The 20,926-nt window shown below is 38.1% G+C and overlaps 2 protein-coding genes across 7 annotated transcripts; one reads left to right on the top strand and one right to left on the bottom strand.

The window, feature by feature from the left end:
- Positions 1-148: 148 nt before the first annotated feature.
- On the bottom strand, positions 149-12,308 carry LOC108952413 (phosphatidylinositol/phosphatidylcholine transfer protein SFH8-like). 6 transcript variants are annotated; one of them, XM_065092039.1, is made up of 20 exons: positions 12,063-12,308; positions 11,718-11,799; positions 9,236-9,371; positions 8,875-9,142; positions 8,357-8,499; positions 7,361-8,171; positions 7,140-7,266; positions 5,923-6,223; positions 5,199-5,298; positions 4,326-4,592; positions 4,137-4,214; positions 3,936-4,037; positions 3,800-3,849; positions 3,607-3,706; positions 3,426-3,524; positions 3,233-3,349; positions 2,701-2,833; positions 1,137-1,540; positions 693-767; positions 149-605 (listed from the first exon to the last, which is right to left on the bottom strand). In XM_065092039.1, the coding sequence occupies exons 7-20, from the start codon at positions 7,171-7,173 to the stop codon at positions 585-587; spliced, it is 1,881 nt and encodes a 626-aa protein (XP_064948111.1). In that variant the 5' UTR covers positions 7,174-7,266; positions 7,361-8,171; positions 8,357-8,499; positions 8,875-9,142; positions 9,236-9,371; positions 11,718-11,799; positions 12,063-12,308; the 3' UTR covers positions 149-584. The 6 variants fall into 6 exon arrangements, with proteins under 6 accessions (XP_064948111.1, XP_064948114.1, XP_064948112.1 ...); XM_065092042.1 differs by having other exon boundaries at positions 7,140-7,277; positions 7,361-8,499; XM_065092040.1 differs by having other exon boundaries at positions 7,361-8,499; positions 8,875-9,132.
- Positions 12,309-12,462: 154 nt separating this feature from the next.
- LOC135598366 (uncharacterized) lies at positions 12,463-20,770 on the top strand. The gene is made up of 8 exons (XM_065092038.1): positions 12,463-13,171; positions 14,087-14,177; positions 14,577-14,954; positions 15,053-15,105; positions 15,715-15,752; positions 18,363-18,681; positions 19,074-19,381; positions 19,592-20,770. The coding sequence occupies exons 1-8, from the start codon at positions 12,644-12,646 to the stop codon at positions 20,226-20,228; spliced, it is 2,352 nt and encodes a 783-aa protein (XP_064948110.1). The 5' UTR covers positions 12,463-12,643; the 3' UTR covers positions 20,229-20,770.
- Positions 20,771-20,926: the final 156 nt, after the last annotated feature.

Below are 20,926 nucleotides of genomic sequence, written 5' to 3'. Positions count from 1 at the left end.
AATATTGTACAGAAATAAAAAAAAAAATTCTATAAAAAAATGATTTCAAAATTTTATCTGTGAGAGAGAGTGAGAGAGACCATAGTAGACTGACTACATCAAATTCATCAAAGGCCGGTGACCATACCACACCAATGACTCCAACAAGTATACAAAATCCATATTATCACCAATATGCCAAGAGTCCGAACCAAGCCGGTAGTGACAAAAGGATCATGCTATGATTGCTGTCAGAGAAATAAAACAGATAACAAGGCATCTAAGAGAAGAACACAAGTATCATTTATTTACGACTGTTGATCTCCACCGCCAATCTTGGTCCACTAAACCACTGCATATTGATGGATCAGGTGGCAAAAGCATTGGAATAAGAGGAGCACAAAGTGGCTTCCAAAGAGATTAAGCGAGCCAGCAACTTAAAACTAGATTATTTACTTCTCAAACTGTCTGGTTTCATGGTTTATTTCACTGTTCTAGTCAGTGGGCTGGTGTGTTTTGATGAATTCACATCAAAACCATGGTCCATTAAGCAGCAGAGGGGACAAAGTTCAAGGTGGTGAAAGGCATCCATTTTCACCCTTGCTTCAAAAGCAAAATTTCTTCTTCTGCAGAAATGCCAAAGAGTAGGTCAGTTATTCGACTTGTCAATCGACAGCATAGACAGAATTTATGAAATTGACCATCTGACTAACCCGCATCTTGGCCTCCTCTTGACGGTCAATATATGCAAGAAGTTCATCTTGCCTCATAAGAGCTTCATGCAAAGCCTACCAAGAACATAACCATTTCATTGATGCAAGTAGGAGAACACATTATCAAATATAAACAGCAAAAATATCATAAACATAAAGAGAGAGCATATGCTAACTAATTGCATGACTGCAGGGAATATGTATAAAAACAAAAAAGCACACGTGTGCAATACGACGCATGGCAATGAGGACATCTAAATCATGAATTAAGAACTTCTAGAACAGGTTTGAAAAATATTTTCACTTATCAAAGAATTCAAGTGACAAGAAAGACAATGTTTTGGCTTGAATATTATGCTCCACTAGTAAGTGTTGCTTTCTATAACACAGGCACTTGTGTTAGATTAAGATTTATAGAATAGATAGATAGGACATAAAGCACACCTTTTTCGTGACAATAAGCTCAGCTTCTAATGCATCTACCCGACAAACGGCTGCGTTGAGCAACTCATCTTTCTCTGAAGGCATTTCAGATGGTTTTGCTTTAAGGGTGTCCACCTTTTCTTCCAGCTCTTCCAACCTTCTTAGAAGGCGTGAAAAGAGGTCAGCCTCTGTAAATACAGGAGCAGGTGAAGGAGGACGGAATTCCTCCTTGGGCACAGGATCCGCAGCAAAAGAAGGATCGTGTTCATCTATTTCAGAGACTTCATTCTTTAGCCTCTTTGACACACATCTGATGACTGAATAAACCAGTGTATAGAGATACATGATAATGGTCACAAGGAATTGGATTGTTCGAGCTTGAACTCCTTGAGGAGTGTTGTGTGTCTTAGAGATAGAGCATTCTCCTGCAATGAAGATAACATGAGCCAACTTTATCTCAGAAAACAATAATACAGCATGATGACAGGTTAAAAGCTACATGGCATCCCAAATGCAATAAAAATTCATCTCTCCAGGAATTATTCTCTTTGAACCATTCAAATAATTTGCTGAGGATCCAAAAAGAGCCCAAAGTAATCACCAATAGACAAGCCTACAGAACTCTGAGGTGCTTCTTTGAATAACCATGTAAGTTGACATCCGAACTTTACCAAGTTGATGCAAATGGCATGGATTAGCAAGAATTTGAACTTCCAAATTAGATGTTTAGAAGATATTTAGATGAGGGGAGGAAACCCAAAATAGCTTGGTCCATGGATTTTGGTGATTAAACAAATAAGATAATTGACCAAATTGTAAAATAAGGTAGATCTATTTGCTCTAAAGAAGTTTGTCAACTCCATTGAAAACCCAGTATCTTGAAGCCATAGTTTGCCAACTGATAAGACCATTTAGTCCCACATTGGTTGAGGAATATGAGAACCAAGGATTCATAAGTCCGTTGAATCTCCCTTACCCTCAGAGGCGCCTTTTGGAGCTCACATGCTCCGAAAGGACAAAACCGTGCGATTACGCCCATCGCCCAAAGCGGACAATTTCTTGCGAGCCTACGGGCCGCACCAATGGCCGACCGACCAAATAGTCCCTTAATATTTTGGCGCTAGAAGGAGGGGCCGAGGCCTGCATCTCGGCCAAGCAAACTAGCTCCTGAGTCGTGCACCTCGGCTATGAGTCCTTGCTCCCATACGAGAGGGAGCACTGATAAAACCATTTAGTCCCACATTGGTTGAGGAGTATGGGAACCAAGGGCTCATAAGTCCACTAAGTCTCCCTTACCCTCAGAGGTGCCTTTTGAAGCTCACATGCTCCGAAAGGACAAAACCGTACGAGTACGCCCATCGCCCAAAACGAACAATTTCTTGCGAGCTTACAGGCCGCACCAATGGCCGACCGACCAAATAGTCCCTTATCACCAAAAAATAGAATCGGTTTGTTATGTCAACAATCAAACAAGTGTAGGATAACATTAATATTTGAGATCATCCTCAATATCTCTAATTATCGGCAATAAAGATGAAATTACTTGCAATACCAACTATTAAAAAAAAACATTAGATTCATGGACCTTTAGATGTAGATAGCCTTTTGTTAGATACTTCTTTCTTCCAGCCGCCATCAACAGCCTTGTCTACCATGGGAACGTATTCATCATACTGTGGAAATCCAGAAGAGAAACTAGCTGCCTTAACCATTTTTGCCTGCAGGAGGAGACAAGAGATTCATAAATGTTAATAATGACTTCTTACAACCGCCACCGATGGATATCGTCACAATTTCAGAGGCAACTACATTTATCACTGTTAACAAGAGGTGTATGTGGCATAAAGACTAAAAGCTAAAGTTAAGAACAGAATACAGCCAAAAGACTGCAAATAAAGAAAAACAAAGGACATAATTAATTCTTGTTATGAAAGCAAAATTAGTGATATTGTGCAAGTCTACAGTAAAGAGAACAATAAAAGAGGATAAACAGTGTCATAAGCAATGCTAGAGAAGATTAATAACTGCAAAATTTGAAAATTCAGCTTCCTTTCTGAAGCAACAGGAAATAAAAACTGATTATACACCTCTTGAACAACTATAATAAACAAACTTACCTCTTCATGTACTGGGGTCAAGCGAGGATATGATACATGAGCCCGTGCTGCTTTAGGAGAAGCGATATCTTCAGCTTCTGATCCAGATTCGGCAGTAGATGTATCACTACCCCTTATCTGTTTCAGCAACAAATAATTCAGTACCACAGAAATTTGATTTAAGTGCAAGAACCGATATCAAATGAGAACTCACTGTTGGGTTTTGTGGCTTAGCGTATGCAATGATCTTTCCCTCCCCATTTGAAACAGCTACAATTTGCCTGGCACATTGTGCTTCACCACTAAGGACCATCTGTATACCAACAAATCTCATGGTAAATACTGCACATGAAAAGGAAAGAAAATGTTGAAAAAAATGAGATTCTAACAGATACCTTCAGTATATTTGGGTCCTTCCATGGGCCTTTTTCAGATTTTAGGCATCCCCCATGATCTGCACAAGTACAAGAACCACCAAGAAACTCTGGCAACTCACTGGAGAATAATTCAGAGTAATATGTTATAAGGTAGAGTCAACACCTGCCTTCATGGTCGAATGTTGTATAAAATAATAGGCAAAGGACATACCTGGGCTCGATTATCTCTAACAGCTTATTCTGGTACTTTGTTCCAAGAACCTGATGGAAGTTGGAAAAACAATCTCAGCATGCATCTTCTCGTCTGAGTAAAGATCCATTTCATCAAGATATGAAAAAGAACTTACATGAATTTTAGAAGTAGTCTTTGGGTCCAGAAAGGACTTTACAGTGTTCCACAGAAGCCTGAATCCTGGGCCCGCATTGACGATAAACATTCGGTGCAAGGTCTACAGACATTGTTTCAACAAGGTACAGGCATTTCTAGTCAATGTGAATATTACTACATTCAAAATCCACTCAAGTGAAGATGACTATGTCTTGTATACCTCAGGGTAGTTATCACTGTCAATCTTCTGCAATCGCTGAATTAGTTCTCTGGCAGTCTTGCTGAAGTTTTTCAAACCCTATAAATCGAACAGATCATGTCAAGAATTGAAGTGATGCATCAGTTCACTGTACATTCTAACTAAAGAAAATTTATGTTTCTTCATGTTGCTGAGTCTGTTATAACATACCACGCCTTGAACATCAAGAATAGTTGTACTTGAATCAATGTGCCTTTTTGCAGCAATTGAACAAGCCGGGAATTTAATTAAAAAGCTCCTCTCAAACTCCTTCACATGATATTTTACATAACGCTCCATAGTGGTGACCTGCATTAATTTGTTAGGATCGACTTTCCCCAACCTTTCAATATAAACAGGTCTCCCCTCTTTGTCCACCCCATGATAACCATGAGGATAGTATTGTAGAACTTCATTTAACTCAGAATACTCAAAGTCCTGATGAAAGATCAAATTCAATTAGATATTTAAAGTAAAGACAATGTAAACAAAAGATGAACTGCTACTACGGGATAAGGGGAAAAGGAGGCCAACGTCTGAAAATAGAATATGCAGTTTAGTTTACAAGAAGGTTTTATATTTGTCCAACAAAAAATCCATAATCATTTAGAAACACTCATATAAAGTTAGAAATAATTTAATAGAAAATTATATTCCAAAGTAACAGTTTAAACTTTAAAGTAATATGCAGATAATAAACAAGACATAAGTTTAACAAGATACTGACTTCTGTCATTCCTTTGAATGCAAATTCTAGCACGTGAGATGATTTACAATTTTAATATAAGCATCTCATGTTACAGTTTAATATTTACTTGTTAATATAAGGAGAACATATCAAAACTCATAAATATGTCCATTCCTAGGTTATTAAAATTCACTGAAGATGTGCCTTAAATAAATCTTCATGAAATTGACTTAACATAAACATGACAAGCTCCCGAGGTCTCTATTATTTTATACGTTTTAACAGGTGTTCACAGAGCTATTCAGTTGTATACTAAATAATTACTTCATAGTGTTTGAGGTTCAATAAGTAATAACCTCAACAATAGTGTCCGTGCCATATTCCTTTCTCCATTGAAGCATTTCGGCCCACATATGCTTTGCTTTCTCGATATCAAATTTCCGTGCTTTCAGAAATCTATAAGAAAACAAGTTTTCAAAATATTAGGCATGAAAAATTAACTGCAAAGCAACAAGGTAAGCATAATTTGCTTCATAAGGAAAAACGTATATGAGAATATTGAAGAAACAACAATATTTCAGGTAATTAGTGAAAAGAAAACAAAATATTAAAATCTTCTTCATTCTAGAAAGAACTATACACCTATAATCCAGGAACAGAAAGGCTAAGTATGAATTGACAGAAGGACAAATGAAGAAGGAAAACTTAGAAGTTATAAATCAAGCTAAGCAGACTTAAAGGAATTGCATATTAACAATAATTGAGGATGAAATACAGAAAAAAAACTCTGAAATATTTTGATGCCTTGAAAAAGACAAATAAAAAGCACTGGTGCAAATCAATACAAATTTAAGTGCAAGAAAGGTAGATAAGTTCTATGAATGACTTGCTCAGAAAGAATTAGCATGACAGCCTTATAAATCTTCCCTACCATGGTTGGTTGCATGGATCAAGAGAAAAAGAAAGGTGGTTTTGGTGAAGGTAACAAGGGTCAAAATTGCAAAAAAAGCTTAAAGATATATGGCAAAAGCATATAAAGATATTTAATGGCAAAACATTGGTAAAAGAGAAATAACTTACCTCAGCATCATATGATAATCATCATGCTTCGCAGGCAACAATTCATCTAAAATTAGTGACTGACGGAATGCATCAACAGCCTCTAGTTCCTCAATATTTCTTATGTCCTCAATTGAAACAGAAACGACCCGACCATCACTCTTCCTTCTGTTCTTTTTCTTTAAAGAATGCCTAAATTTCGTAGATGCATTTATAGCTTTTTTCTTCAGCGATCCAATTCTTGTCCTTCTTTCATCTTCTGAATTTTCAATATCTGATTTTCGTTCCTTTCGCTCATCATGGCTTGAAAACCCCTCAAAGCCTATAACAAGTAAAGATGTCAAACATGATTCATTAATGAAGAAAGATACGTTATAAAGGATGCAGAAAAACAAGAGAATTTTTCTTATGCCAAATGGAAGAGTATGCCACTTGAGAAAAGGAAACAAATGGAGTGACATAGAATGATAGAGCTTCAAGAGTAGAAAGATCCCAAATGTTTTGTAATATCTTGCCAAATGACTGATTAACAAATTTACACATCACTACTAATCACTTTGATTCCAAACAAAGGGAAAAAAAATGCTTGTACATTGTAAGTTTGTTACAAAATTTGGATTCTAACATCAAATACAAAATGACTAAAGCCAGGTCAAGCAATAAATCCGATCGAAAAATTTGGGTAAAGTCTTGTTTGAGGCAGAAACAAATAAGTTTACATTTGGGGAAATGCTTTTTAAATGGGGTAAATTACCCATGCAAATTTTAACGGTAATGTGGTCTGTCACAGACCTGATAATGTAGCATCCACACTCGTGGATCCCATGCATTGGGTCTGTGTTAGGAACCACCTAGCAGCAATATTGATAATTTTTATCAATAAATGAATCCCATCCTAATGTTTATTGGCCTGACTCAAGTTTGTAAAACACGGAACAACAAATGAATAATTTTAAACACCAAGGGCTTTTATTGAACATACTGCTTTTCTTTGAATGTGGTGATAGCTCATGAAGAAATTGAGACACTTAATCATTAATCAGAAACCCAACAGCAAATTCAGTCTACAGCATACATCGATACCCTACTAGTAGCTATAAACAACCAAGGATGTATTTTGCTAAGATCTCATACAAGAAGCAAGCAGATCAGATTGATCTAAAATGAAAAATCCAAAGTCCACATATTTAAACTAGTCATTATGATCTGACACAAGGAAAAGGAAAAAAGCGACTCACAGGGCCTAGCGAACCGATCCAGTGGCCCCGACATATCACAAGGACATATCACGGCAAACAAACCAGCGCGATCGAAATACCACGGGGGGAGGATGAGGAAGAGGAGGCTAAGCGAGCACAATTACTCCTGCAAAGAAGCTACATTCGAGTCAGAAATCCATTGCAAACCCTAGAATGCCCAGATCTCCCAGAAACCCCAACCGGAGTCGGAACCTAACTACCTCAAAAGATCTGGCGCCTCGAGACGGATGCAGAGATGATCCAGACGCAGGCGATAGGTTCAGGCGCGAGATCGATCGTGGGGACGGCAGCGGAGAAGCGGCGGTAGGACAGCCGACAGAGCTGAGGTGCGGGAAGGGCAAGAGGGGGCAGGCGAAACTAGCGACGTAGATAAAGAAACGAATCGCGACTTCCCCGGCCGAGAAATCGGGGGCCTTTCGGAGAGGGCCCGAACCGCAAGCTGCAAACACTCAAGTGTGCGGGGCCCCAACAGAGGCCACGTGGTTGGTGCTGCCCCCCGCGGATAGTGGGTCCCAAGCGGAACGCGCCGGTTTTAAGCGACCTCAGATATTTTTTTTCTCTCTACGCTTTATTATTATTATTATTGAAAACCGGTGATATTGCGACCTAAACATTTAAATTAGCATTTATTTTCCAAATATTCGATGTCCGAGTCTGGGCCCCATATAAGGTGGGCCAATAGGAGAGATGTTGCAAATACTACAGCTATATATATTAAGAAGCAAATGAATTATGAGCAGCAATTGAGTCCTATTTAATCAACCCCTACCGACTCGAAATTAAGAGAAGCAATTGAGTACCATTTTAATCAACTACCACCAACTCGAAATAAAAGAGTTTTGGGTCGTAGTAATGCTGAAGCAAGCTGTACCTTGTTCACCATCACCAAACATGAGTTTTGACTGCAATAATATAATGTCAACCGATGATACCGAAGAGATTGACAGGCTGACTGACCATCTTGGTTGGTTGGAGGATAATGCTGAGGAGATGCGACTCTTATTTGTCTTTCTGAGAAGAATATTGGGTTAGGAATGTCTCTGATTGTAATAGTGTTATTTACTGGTGCAGATCGGCTCTTTGAAGAAACAATTATCATGAGGGAGATTAATAACGGATGGCAGCTGGAAAATATTCCGAAAAGAAAATTGTTTGATGGGGAAATAATAATAATATATAGCAAGGATCAAATATACCTGTCTTCGCATCGGTTCCCTCGCGACAACGTCACTCAATATCGCAGGTGTCACCATCTCGATACCATAGTGCCCCCTTGGACAGGTTAGGATGCACAGAATGCGTTGACAAGGCCGAATCTGTAGCTTTACGACCAGCGTGACTGAACTTAAACAATCACAAAATCAGGTAAGCCTAACACTCGGTAATAGAAGAGATTAAATATCATTTTCCCTCTACATGTCTACACCTTTTGCAGTAGCTTCATAATTTTATTTTTCGAAAAAAAAAACAGCTTAGATTAATTCAAATATGCTTAAGCGATTAGTACTAAAAAAAAGAAAAAAGTTGGAAGGCTTTGGGCCAATTCCCTTGGAACAAAAATTGAGATCTGAATGATCTAACCCTATTTGCCAACTAGTTGGCATATCGATTTCCTTCATGAAAAGTATGAGAAATTTTTTGCATCTAAAAAAAAAATCTTGCATGAGGTTGTAAATCGCCAAGGGGGATCACAGTGTCGTGGCAACAGGCGTACCATGTATTCTGCATTCGTCTCCACTTCCACTTTCCCCACTCATCGCTCCTTACACAACAGCAGTCCTTCATGAATAGCAGCCAACTCGTTGAGGAAGCTGCCTTTGCCTTCAGTGTTCTTGCCACCTGCAAACAAGCATATGCCAATAGAGTCACGAAGCAGCAAAAATCCCACGCCACCAACCTGGAATGGCTCATGAAAAGTGCCATCAGTGTTGAGAGTCTTGAGACCATCTAAAATTGATCCGGTTTATCAAATCTTGTTGGCCCTCGTATATGGAAGAAGGAATACAATCAAAACCATGCATCATCACTTGATAGAAAATGGATTTTGGAGTTTTCTTGCAGTTCCCAAAAACTACCTCATTTTGGGCCTTCTAGATTAACCAAAAGGTATATGCGATCAAAGCTCTCAAGGTCATAGCACCATGCTTGTTGAGATCACTCCCTTCCAGCATGCCATGAGTCCAAGTGTTGAAAGTGAATGTCCAGCTTAACCTAATAAGTGACCATACTGTAGAACTGAAAGAGCATTCGAAAAATATATGACTAACACTTTTACAGTGGGAATCACAAAGATAGCATCAGTGTTGGGGACAAATGCCAAGATTGGCTCAGTGATCTCTTAACACTATTGCAGTAGCTTCATGTTAAGATGGTGCGCATTGTGGGGAAGCATCTCCTAACACGGCATCTTTTATTGTTCATTTGACCTAATCCTACATCATTATTCTCTTAGCATATCGAGCACAATGATCTTCACATAAGAAGTCTATTTGCATCTTAAAATGGAGGATTTTCTAGGCCTCCTCTTCTTAAGAGAGGAATTCCTCCATTTTCAAAGTAATTAAGAAGCCCCTTTATCTTTGTTTTAATAGGAGTCTCTATTATGAGTTCATTGATTTTTGCACCATAATGCAATGCCCGTTGACTTGAGCGGGGTGACATTGAGGGTTGACTCCTAGTATACGACTGTTTAATAGTTTTACACCCACCCAGCAGCAGCTATGCACTCAAGAAGAGTCTCCTTAGTCGTGATTTTGTCTACACGATCATCTTCATAGAAAAAAGTTTTACACTATAAAGACATAATATTTTAACAATCAAAAGATAATCCTCTTCAGTATAAAGAGGACCAAAAGGTCCCAGCAACGACATCTCCTACATCAGCTTCTAAGTCTTCAATGGGGTCATCTTAAATCATTGGATCACTTGGAAATGCACCCAAAAAGAGGCAATACTTATGAAACAATTCCGATAATAAAAAATAATAAACTTTGAGATAACAAAAAACACACCTACAAAGAGGCAATACTAGTACTAAGGAACAATTCAGAGAATCAAAAGATAATAAGCTTTGTGATTCGGCACTCTTACTAATGTCTATGAAAAAAATAACTATAGTTGTCTTCTTGAGTTAACTCAGACTCCCTTGGAAGCACTCTTAAGTTTTTTTTTTTTTCACACATCTCATATAAAAAAATTATGCATTCATCATCAATACTTTATATACATAGAATATTTATTGAATAACTAGATCCTAATTTCCAAGATTTGTTTCTTCACACAGAAATCTTTCCATACTTTGAATTCCTTATCCTCCAAGTAACCTAGTTCTTAGAGAAATTTGATTCATATTAGAAATCACGAAATAATTACCAACCATATTAAGAAGAACCAAAGACTTTAATTTTAAGAGTACTGTCATCTAAATTAAACTTCTTATTCATAAAAAACACCGTCAGAAGATTCCATATCATAGAAGATCCCTAGTGAGTTCTTCAGACTTTCGAATCCAGGCAATCCACCTTGAAAATATATCCAATATTGAAATATAACATATAAATCTAAGATTTTCTGCTAGCAGGTGAATGAATACATCTAGATTTGCTGACAGTAAACGATTAGTTGTCATGAAGCAAAACTAAAATTGTCATTGGTACATGTCCTTTACTACATGAACTTCAATTAGGCAGAGAAACACACTCAGTTTTGTAAATACATACTTCTCTACCTCTTCATATAATCAAAGAATTTGCATGATTATGAAATCAATTAGCTAGCACATGCTTCTCTACAGATAATTATGAAATTAAAGATTTAAAATCAATCAGTTTGATTAGCTGCTAGTTACTAGAAAATAGTCAAAACATGTCGTGGGCGAAATTAGCTGAGTGCATTATCATTACATACAGATCTCAAACTTACCAAGAATAATAAATAGTTTCTTAGATTGCTTGCAGCTTCTATAACATGTGATGGTAGATTAGTGTGCCAGTGATATTAATAGGCGCTCGAGCCAAGCAAAGCAAGCCCTAAGCACCTCAATACATGTCGGGTGTGACCTAGGCAAGCACCTCAGGCTGGCTGCCAGGCATCCCAGGCGCTCGTCTAGGCTAACCTGCTTATAGTGAACCAAACCCAAATCAGACTCAAGCTAGCCCTGAGTCTGTATCGAAGCCCAACTGCAGATTGATTGACGAATCAGACCTGAGCCAGCACCGAGCCTGGACCGCATCTTGGTCTGACTGAACCAATGATATTGATTAATTTTATGTCTATTGGTGAAAGAGTAAACAACTCTTTGAATCCATTCAGGCCACTCTAAGAAGCTGTTTGGTTGCCTGCATTTGTGGCAACCAAAATTTACGATATGTAAAGCTATATGAAAGAACAAATTTTACAGCCCTTATTTGCTCTGTTGGCATTGATAAAATAACACAAAGTGCCATCATATTCATGCTTGGAATCTCGATCAGACATTCTTCTTCCTTAATTAAATACACTACGCAATAGACTATGATAAAATTGTTTACAGGTAGAAAAAACTTAATTGTTGCTTACCTCATAAAAAATAAAGGGCTCTAATCCCATCTCCTTGAGCTCTCTTTTCATAGGATCATTTACACTGATGCCACAGAAATGTCTGAAAAGGGAAGGAAGAGAAAGATCCATGAGATTCCAAATGAAAAGCACGTTATAACATACTTCACAAGAAGCTAGCTCTAGAATACAGAGGTAATTAACAAAAAATAATGGGAAAAACATTTACTTGAAACATTAAGGATTCGAATTCGATCGTGGTGAAGAAGCAACGATCTAGGTTAAACAACTACTATTGAGGAGATAAACCACAAGAGAAAACGGAGGAGATACAATTCACAAGGAAAAGGGTGGATTAGATTCTACCAGCCTTGTCTTGTGAGGCGATCGTACAGGTATCGCCCGACGAACCCCGTTCCCAAGAGAAACAGCCGATTGCTTCCGCCATCGCGTTCAGACCTCATCGCCGCCATGATAATCGGCATGGGGATCTGGCGGTGCGACCCTCCGGTGGCTAATGGCCGGACACCGAGCCCAAGAGTCGGCGGGAAGAATCGCCGCCTCCATTGCGGTCCAGGGAAAAGAGGGGATTCGTCCAAGGCACTCGTACTCCCTCTCTGTTAACGTGGACGACGTCTCATACCTTCCCGTATTGTGATTTGAGGCAATGCTGGGGCCCGCCCTGCGGTGGGGACACTTCCAATCGCAAGGCACCACGTAAGCGCCATTTTAACACAGGTGTGTTCATCCGTCCGCGGATGGATAAGCCTCCCTCGCTCCGTCGTTCCCTCCCTCCCTCTTCAACGCGCTCTCTCTTCTTCCCTCGGTCGCTCCCTTCCATATGAAATCAAACCCTCGTCTTCCTCCTCCTCTCTCTCTCTCTCCGCTCGAGTCGGAACTATGTAATGTAGCACGTTGGATGTGTCTCTCTTAGGTCAAGAATCAAGATGGCCTCCGCCCCTGCCACTTCGCTCCTACTCCCTTTAGCCGCATCCTTTCTACGCCAACTGCCCGAACCGAAGACCATTCCTCCTCGTCCTCTTCTCAGATGGAACCCTTTGTTCGGCAGCAAATGTCTTCTCACCAAATCCTTTCCCCTTCCCCCATTTGTCGGAGTTCGCGGCCCCGTTTCCTGCTCCTTTGGTGCAGTCAAGGAGGGGGAGGAGGTGAAGCAAAACCCAATTGGCAGCGGCGGTGGCCTCCTGAGTTTGATTATTGAATCCCTCGGTGTGCGCAAGCATCCGGTACTGGCGGCCGCGTTATTGGGGCTATTCCTGACCGCCGCCAGTCCGTGCGCTGCCGTTTTGGCCTCCTCATCTCCCTTCCCATTTCATTCCTCCTCTTCTTTGTTGGATTCTACTCGACTTGGAGATAGCTCTGTTCTTTCCCTTGTGATGATGGGTTCAGCAGCCGTGACATTGTTGGCTGGGTTTCTTTTGGATCCCGTTAATCATTGGAAGGAGCCTAAGCTTCAGGTTTGTTGTGGCAGAGCATCTTCTGGATAAGAATTTATTATCAAACGCAATGAATATCCTGTAGTACCTTTATCTCTGACACCATGAGTATGTTTTACCTCATTGGATTAGTGATTCTTTTGACATAATTCTCTAGTATTTATTTGGATGAATATGGTTTTATGTTTTATCGACTCTGTTGCTCGCCCACTTGATACATGCATTCTGTACTCTCTTTAGCGTCTATGTTAAAGCTGCAAGAAATTATCTTCGGTTCTGTTAGAAAAAAAATACACAATCTATCCGAGTGTTTATAAAGTGGATCTCCCTTCAGTCAGGATAATTTCTCTTTGTATTTTTTTTTGTTGCTCACTTCAAACCAATGATTCATTGGATTGTTTGTTATTGAGAGTAGCTGATTCTTAGCTCATTCTTTATTTGCAACATTAATATGCTTTGTGCCTGTCGTTGAAATTTTTTGGCCTAGTAACATTACAACTTTGAACTCTTTAATTCTTGATGGCTTGCCCCCTCCAGAATTTGGTACTGCAAGCATACCATCCCTTTCCTATGCTTGGATGGCTAAGTGTTTGTAAATGATAATTTCCTTGAGTACTTCCAATTTTTATATTAGAAAGTTTGATTAGTTTACTTCTTCATTTGCATTCTCTTGACAGCTAGTACCAGTTTGCTATGTTGGCAAAACTGGAATTTTATTTGGATATATTTCACCATTTGATCACACTTATTTCTGATGATTTTTTTTACTATTTCAACTTCTTAGTTATAAAAACAAGCATTATGGTTTGTTGTTGTCGTTGTTATAATAGTAACAAAACCAAGCACCTCTGGTATTTGCTGCAAGGCCACCGAGCTATATATTTGTTTCTTTACATAAGCAATTGCTGATACATGCCACTTAACATGCATTTCCAGGTGAGCATGCAATGCCTACCAAGAGATCTTGATTGGATTGGTGAAATTACAGAAACATCATCTCTAGAGGGATTGGACAGTGGTTTAACAGGTAAATCTGGACATATGAAGTCTTTTGTGCTAATTTACTCCCTAGAGTTCTACCTTCATCTGCAGAGTTGACAATTTAGTTTTTGACTTCTCCTTTTTTCTTAAATGGAAATATTTTCTTGCAATCTTGTGAGTTCTTGTGTGAGGGCATTGACAGAAGTATGGTATTTGTGCTTTCCAATGTTATGGTTGGAGGTTTTTATCCTGATTCTGCAGCTGTTACATTGGTTCCTCACTTCATTATGCCTAATCTAGAGTAGACGCATCCTCTTCACCATGCAATTAGACTAGAGACATCAAGTCAAGTACTAAATTAATGGTTCGTAAAAATGCCAGTTTTTGCTTTTGGACAATATTTATTGTCATACATATGTTTCTTTATTGCTTGTTTTTGCTGCAGATTATTTTACTTCTCAAACTTACTTCAGAAATCAGCTAGATGCTTCTGGAGTTTCACATCCAAAGGAAAGAAAGTTGGGTTTAAAGTGTAAGGATCAGATATTTTTCTCAAGAAAAGTAAAATTTCAAGGATCTTGTCTTCACAATAAAAATAGACAACTTATGAAGGCAGTTGCCACTAGCATGCCAGCATGCTTGGTTCCTCATGAATGTGATACCAAATTACTAGATTCTAACTTGGATGCTCAAGCAATTCAAATTGAATCAACAAATGATGAAACCTCTGTAATAGAAGACAGAGAAAAGTTGAGAAGGATGAGGATTTCTAAAGCAAATAAAGGAAATGTACCATGGAACAAGGGAAGGAAGCACAGTGCAGGTAAAGGATTCAAGTGTACTGACTACATTGAGTCTTGTTTCCCTGTTTTCTGAAATACATCTTTCTTACATCTCCTTATTCATATAAAATTTTCACAGAGACTCTTCAGCGCATTCGAGAGAGGACCAAATTAGCAATGCAGGATCCAAAGGTGATGTCATGTAAGAACTAGGAATTAGGTGAAATTATTATGTATGAACTGTCATTAGCAGTGTAAATTTTGTCAAGGAAAATTACAAGTACATAAGAAATTGTCATTTCTGGCATAATTGTCCATATAATTCAAGAAAATTTGAAATATATTTTAATTGTCCATATCTTGTGAACTATATTGATCCCGATCTTTTGAAGTGTTGTTTATATCTGTTAGGTATTTGCCTTTTGTTATATGAGTGCTGATTAGTATGCTTTGGGGGTATATGAATATTTAATGTAAGTAAACCAGCCTACTGATATTTATTAATCAGCATGCTGGATCTGTTGAACACTTTAGTTAAACTTTGGCTTGGAGATTGCAAAACCATTCACAGAGCTATATGGAGTGACATATACCTTCATTTGAACTTTTGTACAGGCAATCATATATGCTAGAGTTTCTGCAGTGAGATATATCTATTTATTTCCTGCCATCCGTAGATTGATAGTCTATTTTACATCTTTACAGACATAGAAAGTTACATTGCACAAATAGCATACATGTTCTATTGGATTATGGCAACTCCTGGTTATTTTCGTTATAAATAACTTGATTGATGTGCAGGTCAAAATGAAGTTAATGAACTTGGGACATGCTCAAAGGTTAGTTCTGCTTTGACTATTCAATGAAATTCATCAACTATGATCTAGAAATTCTTATATGAAAATTTATCAATGACCTAAGGTGTGAAGATAACTGACGCACAAATCTTGAGCCTTTTCTCAAGTGAGGTTCATAAGCTTCGATAAAGCATGCCTCATTTTGTTTTGTGTGTTGGAATTAATAGTGAAAGGAATGAAAATTCATCTCCTTGGGAGGAAAAGAAATGGAACTGATGCAGAACATTTTTCTTTATTGAGATGGATACAACATTTAGAATTGGACATTCTGACATATCAATTCACCATTGTTGTCTTCTCCTCTCCGTTTCTTCTTTAATTTTTTCCCTTTCTTGTCATAACTATGCTTTTATCTTTTTTTCACATGTTTTGTCTTTTATAATTGGCATAACACTAGACCTTGAGCTAACAGGCTAAAATGCATTTTTTTATTATTTAGATACTAGGTGATGGCAATTACATCACACTTATAGAATGATTTCACTTTTGACTTCTTTAATTTTTTTTCATATGTACTTACGTTTGTGCCTTTCTTCAGTAAGACACATGCCTTGCCTCGTACTTTGTGATGCATCACTAATGTTGAGGCTTGGGGAAACCTTGGCATCTTGATGTGTCCCGGGGCTTTAACAACTCTGCTTGGTGGCAGCATTCTTTTTTGGCTAAAATAAATCTCGTGATGGTTAATACATTCTGCTGCACTTGTGGCCTTTGTCATTTTGGAAGTTGGAATATGACAGCCTTATCAGTTATATAGATCCTTGGTCTGAGATGTGTTAAACAATCTATATTATCTTGGTAGAAAATGCTTCACAGAATTCTTTATGTTGTTATGCTCATGTCTGTTGAATCTCGGATTTTGATGATCATATCAATTGATGTGTTTATGATTTAATCTGCGTTTTGAGTGACGCATGACTAGCTTCGATCAAGGAGAGGCAAATTGATTGAAGTAGGAAGAATCAAATGTTGGGCCGGAGTTGAACATGTCAGGAGATTGGATGTCGGGCCGGAGGATCAGTCGACGTGTCGGCAGAAGGCTTTGGTCTGTGAATTCGGGCATCGAGCCAAGAAGATCGGACATTGCGCCAAGGAGATCGGATGTTGCGAGAAGACAACATACTGATTGGACAATACGCTGAAGGAGAGGACGATGCGTCGAAGGATCGGACGAAGCGCCAGAAGAACCAATGACATGTCGGATAACAAATGATTTATGCTTTGTAATAATTTGTCTAGATTGAGTTAGTTTAGGTCTAATTGAATTAGTTTTGAATATAATTAGGCAAACTCAATTATGGGCTAATTGGGCCTATGTTGGAACTATTTTGGGTCAAGAGAAAAGCTCATTCAGTGACCCAAAAGTTGGCGTAATTACATTCTAAACCAACTCAATTAGACCTAAACTAACTCGATCTAGACAAATTATTACAAAGCACGAATCATATGTTGTCTGGCATGTCATTGGTTCTTCCGGCGCTTCGTCCGATCCTTCGGCGTATTGCCCAATCAACATGTTGTCTTCTCGCAACATCCGGTCTCCTTGGCGCAATGTCCGATCTTCTTGGCCTTATGCCCGAATTCACGAACCGAAGCCTTCTGCCGACATATCGACCGATCCTCCGGCTCGACGTCCAATCTCCTGACATGTTCAACTCCGGTCCAACATCCGATTCTTCCTGCTTCAATCAATTTGCCTCTCTTTAATCGAAGCTAGTCTTGCGTCACTCAAAACGCAGATTAGATCACAAACACATCAATTGATTTCATCATCAAAATCTGAGATTCAACAATGTCATGCATATGTCTTGATAGAAAAGGCGATTTGTTGTCATTATTATATCCATTCTAGTGGAAATCACACATGCTCTTGAGCTATGTTAACAATCTTGGTATGGAGTTTACATGCTTGAAGTTTTTTCACAAGAATTAAAGGCTTGAAATGTAACATACTATGGTGCATTGGCAATATCTATAGATTGAGTTAAATTGATGGATACATAGAGCGGTGATGTTGCCTATTCACTTATTTTGGTTTGAAGGTCAAGCAAGTTAAAATAAAATTTATGTTGCTTTATGAATTGATAACATCAAGACTTTTGTTTGCAATAATCATTGAGAATGGTAAATGAAGAATATAATGTTGAGAAAACAAAAAATTGTTTTCAAAGAACTCAAAAATGCAAAAGATTTGAGGAAGATTGTTAAACTATCAGCAGTTGTTTTGGACTCTCGTATACATTATTGTTTTCAAATGATAAAAGTGACGATCAGGATAAATAAAATTGATACCAATAAGATGCATGAAGACTTGATTTTGTTAGGATGTAATCTTTACAATTTTGAAGTTTTACCTGAAAATTCTTTTTCCCTTTGAACTCTACATTTAATGGCACCTTTTGAAGGGGTTTAAATTGAAATAAGTAGTTAGTGCTCATAGTTGCTCTGAAAATCCTTACCTTCTAGTTTTACCATGTTGGAAACTAAGTGGGTTGACCTGGTTTGCTTTCATGTTTTCATTGTTGACCAAGTTAATACCGCAAGAACTTTGTGTGCATTAAATTATTTGTCTTTTTTGTATTATTGTTGCAGTGAGGAAACAAGAATGAAAATTAGTGCAGGAGTACGTGAGGGTTGGCGGAAACGACATGAAATGCTGATGGTGCAGGAAGGGTGCTTTTTTGAGTGGCAGAATTGTATTGCAGATTCTGCCAGAAGGGGTTGTGCTGGTGAAGGTGAGTTGCAATGGGATTCATACAAAATCTTGAATGAACAGCTTAAGCGGCAGTGGCTCGAGAGCATGGAGAAGAGGAAAACAAAGCTCAGGACAAAGGAGAGTAAACGAGCACCAAAATCACCTGAGCAGCGAAGAAAGATTTCAGAGGCCATTGCTGCCAAGTGGGCTGATGCTGTAATTACTACCTTTTCTGCAGTAGTTTCTATAGCATGATTTTTTACCTTTTCTCAGAGAGTGACACGCAAAAAGATTCACAAAGCATTCATTTTCCTGTTTTAGCTATCTTTTTTTTTTCCTTTCACACAATTTTATGTAAGGCAAAAGCTTCATTTTTTATCATTTTTTTAGTGCAATCATGTTCATAACAGTAGACAGTTATTAGATGCATTCATGTCTATGATACTTCCAGTTCCAGTTAGCATACTTATATAACAATGTGAAGGATGTCATAAGCAAGTCTGAGTATTGAGAAAAAAGAGTGGAGTTTATTTTTAGAATTACAATTTATATTCTTAATTCCCCAATAGCCTCAAAGTATCGATTGACATTATCTTTTTCTGTATTAGGAATATCGTGCTCGAGTTTGCAGTGCAATGGCTAAGCATCATGGTACAGCTATTGGAGCTGAAAGAATACGAAGAAAACCTAGTGGTGAAACTTCTGTGAAGATTACCATGAGAAAGAAAACCATGAAGCCCAGCATCAGTAACTATGAGGACAGAAGTATCAAGAAAGTGATATCCAAGGGAAGGAAAAACTCAACTCCATTATACAAAGACCCAATGGTAAGTTTCAAATTTGAGATTATAAAGAAGATCAAAGAAGAGAGAGCAGCGAGGGAAGCAAAAAAGCAAGAGGTTACCGAAAGGGCTAAGTAAGTCCATCATGCTTACTGTTAACACAACTAAGCAACCATGTTTCTTGCTTTAATATATGATGGCATAGGCTTCAACATATTAGCTTTATGTACTTTAAGGTAGAACCAGCTTAGTTTATTTTCTTTGTTCATTCATTGTGCATAACCATTCTTCAGTGTGTTAGTCATCTCCATTATCATAACTATAATTACTTTTTGGATGATCAGGTTACTAATTGCTGAAGCAGAAAAGGCTGCAAAAGCCCTTGAGATGTTTGCATTGAATAACCCTCTTGCACAAACTTCACTATTGGAAACTAGGAAGCTGATTGCTGAGGCAACACGGTCCATTGAAAACATAGAGACTGGAATGTTAACAACACAGGATTATAGTGATAAATCTTTAGATTTTGGTGGACCACTAAATCATTTCCATAGCAATCCAGGGGTGCCAAGCATTGAGAAGTTCAAAGAAAGACTTGTAAATGGTTTTCATACACCCCCTTCAAGTAGAATTAACCATACAGATATAGATTCTGACTGGTTACCACTGGAACCTGCGGTGAACGGCTGGGAACCTTCAACAGTTACTCAAAGTACAGAGAAGTCTACAGGATTTTGTTTACCTGTGGATACTGAGAGTGTGGGAAAGGGATCAGAAAAGATCAGCAACCAAACGAGTCAATCTGTTGTTGGTAAGGCCGTAAAATGTGAAAACAATTCTGAAAAAGAGGATATCAGAACGTCAGAAGGGAAAGATACTGTACCTTCGAGGAATCTCAAGAAGAAATGGGTGTGTGGAAGACTAATCGAAGTTGACAAATCTGATGAAGCAGAACAAGACAGCATATCAGGGAACAAATAGAAGACTATGAGAATGTATCAAGAGAATATTAGATGTCATCCCTAAAATAGATTTGCTGGTCAATTTAGGCTGAGCAAGCTCTAATCAGGTATTTTCTTGGCTACTGTTGTAGATTTTTGTGACTGGTGTTGATTATCATAATGAAAAGGATGAACCAGCAGAAAAGATTGTCAGCCAGTTATATCATGGATGGCATGATCAAATATAACCTGCCGAATAATTTTGCTCCAATACCTAGAGACTCAACACCTCAGAAAAGGCTTACAGTTTCCAGTTGCTGTGCTGATTTGTTGCCTGAAGCATAATTTTGTGCAATGCATACTACATTATGAATGTTCTGTCATGGAAGATTTCAATATTACAATTATATTGAGCCAACTACAATGACTCAAATGTAACTGCCACAGACTGAACTTGAACTGATGTTAAGCAGTCAAATCAACTTGCTGTTAGAATTTTTGGATCAACAAGTTTTTCAACTGGAGAGAAAAACCACTGCTGTTGAAGTATATTAAGTCATTAATTTGTCTTTCAAAATGTAAGCTTGGCAATATGTGGATTTGGGCTATATTGACACAAGCTGGATGTTGATGTGATGAATGAGATCTTACCTTTTATGATAATAATAACAATAATGAAGATATAGAATATTTCATTCATACATCAAAATGTTTTCTCTAGTTAAATCAATTATAAAA

The sequence above is a fragment of the Musa acuminata genome, chromosome BXJ2-1, assembly GCF_036884655.1.
Source record: "Musa acuminata AAA Group cultivar baxijiao chromosome BXJ2-1, Cavendish_Baxijiao_AAA, whole genome shotgun sequence".
In the NCBI taxonomy this organism is placed as follows: domain Eukaryota; kingdom Viridiplantae; phylum Streptophyta; class Magnoliopsida; order Zingiberales; family Musaceae; genus Musa; species Musa acuminata.
Note: the sequence above shows the minus strand (reverse complement) of the source record. Positions and strands in the feature narration are given on the sequence as shown.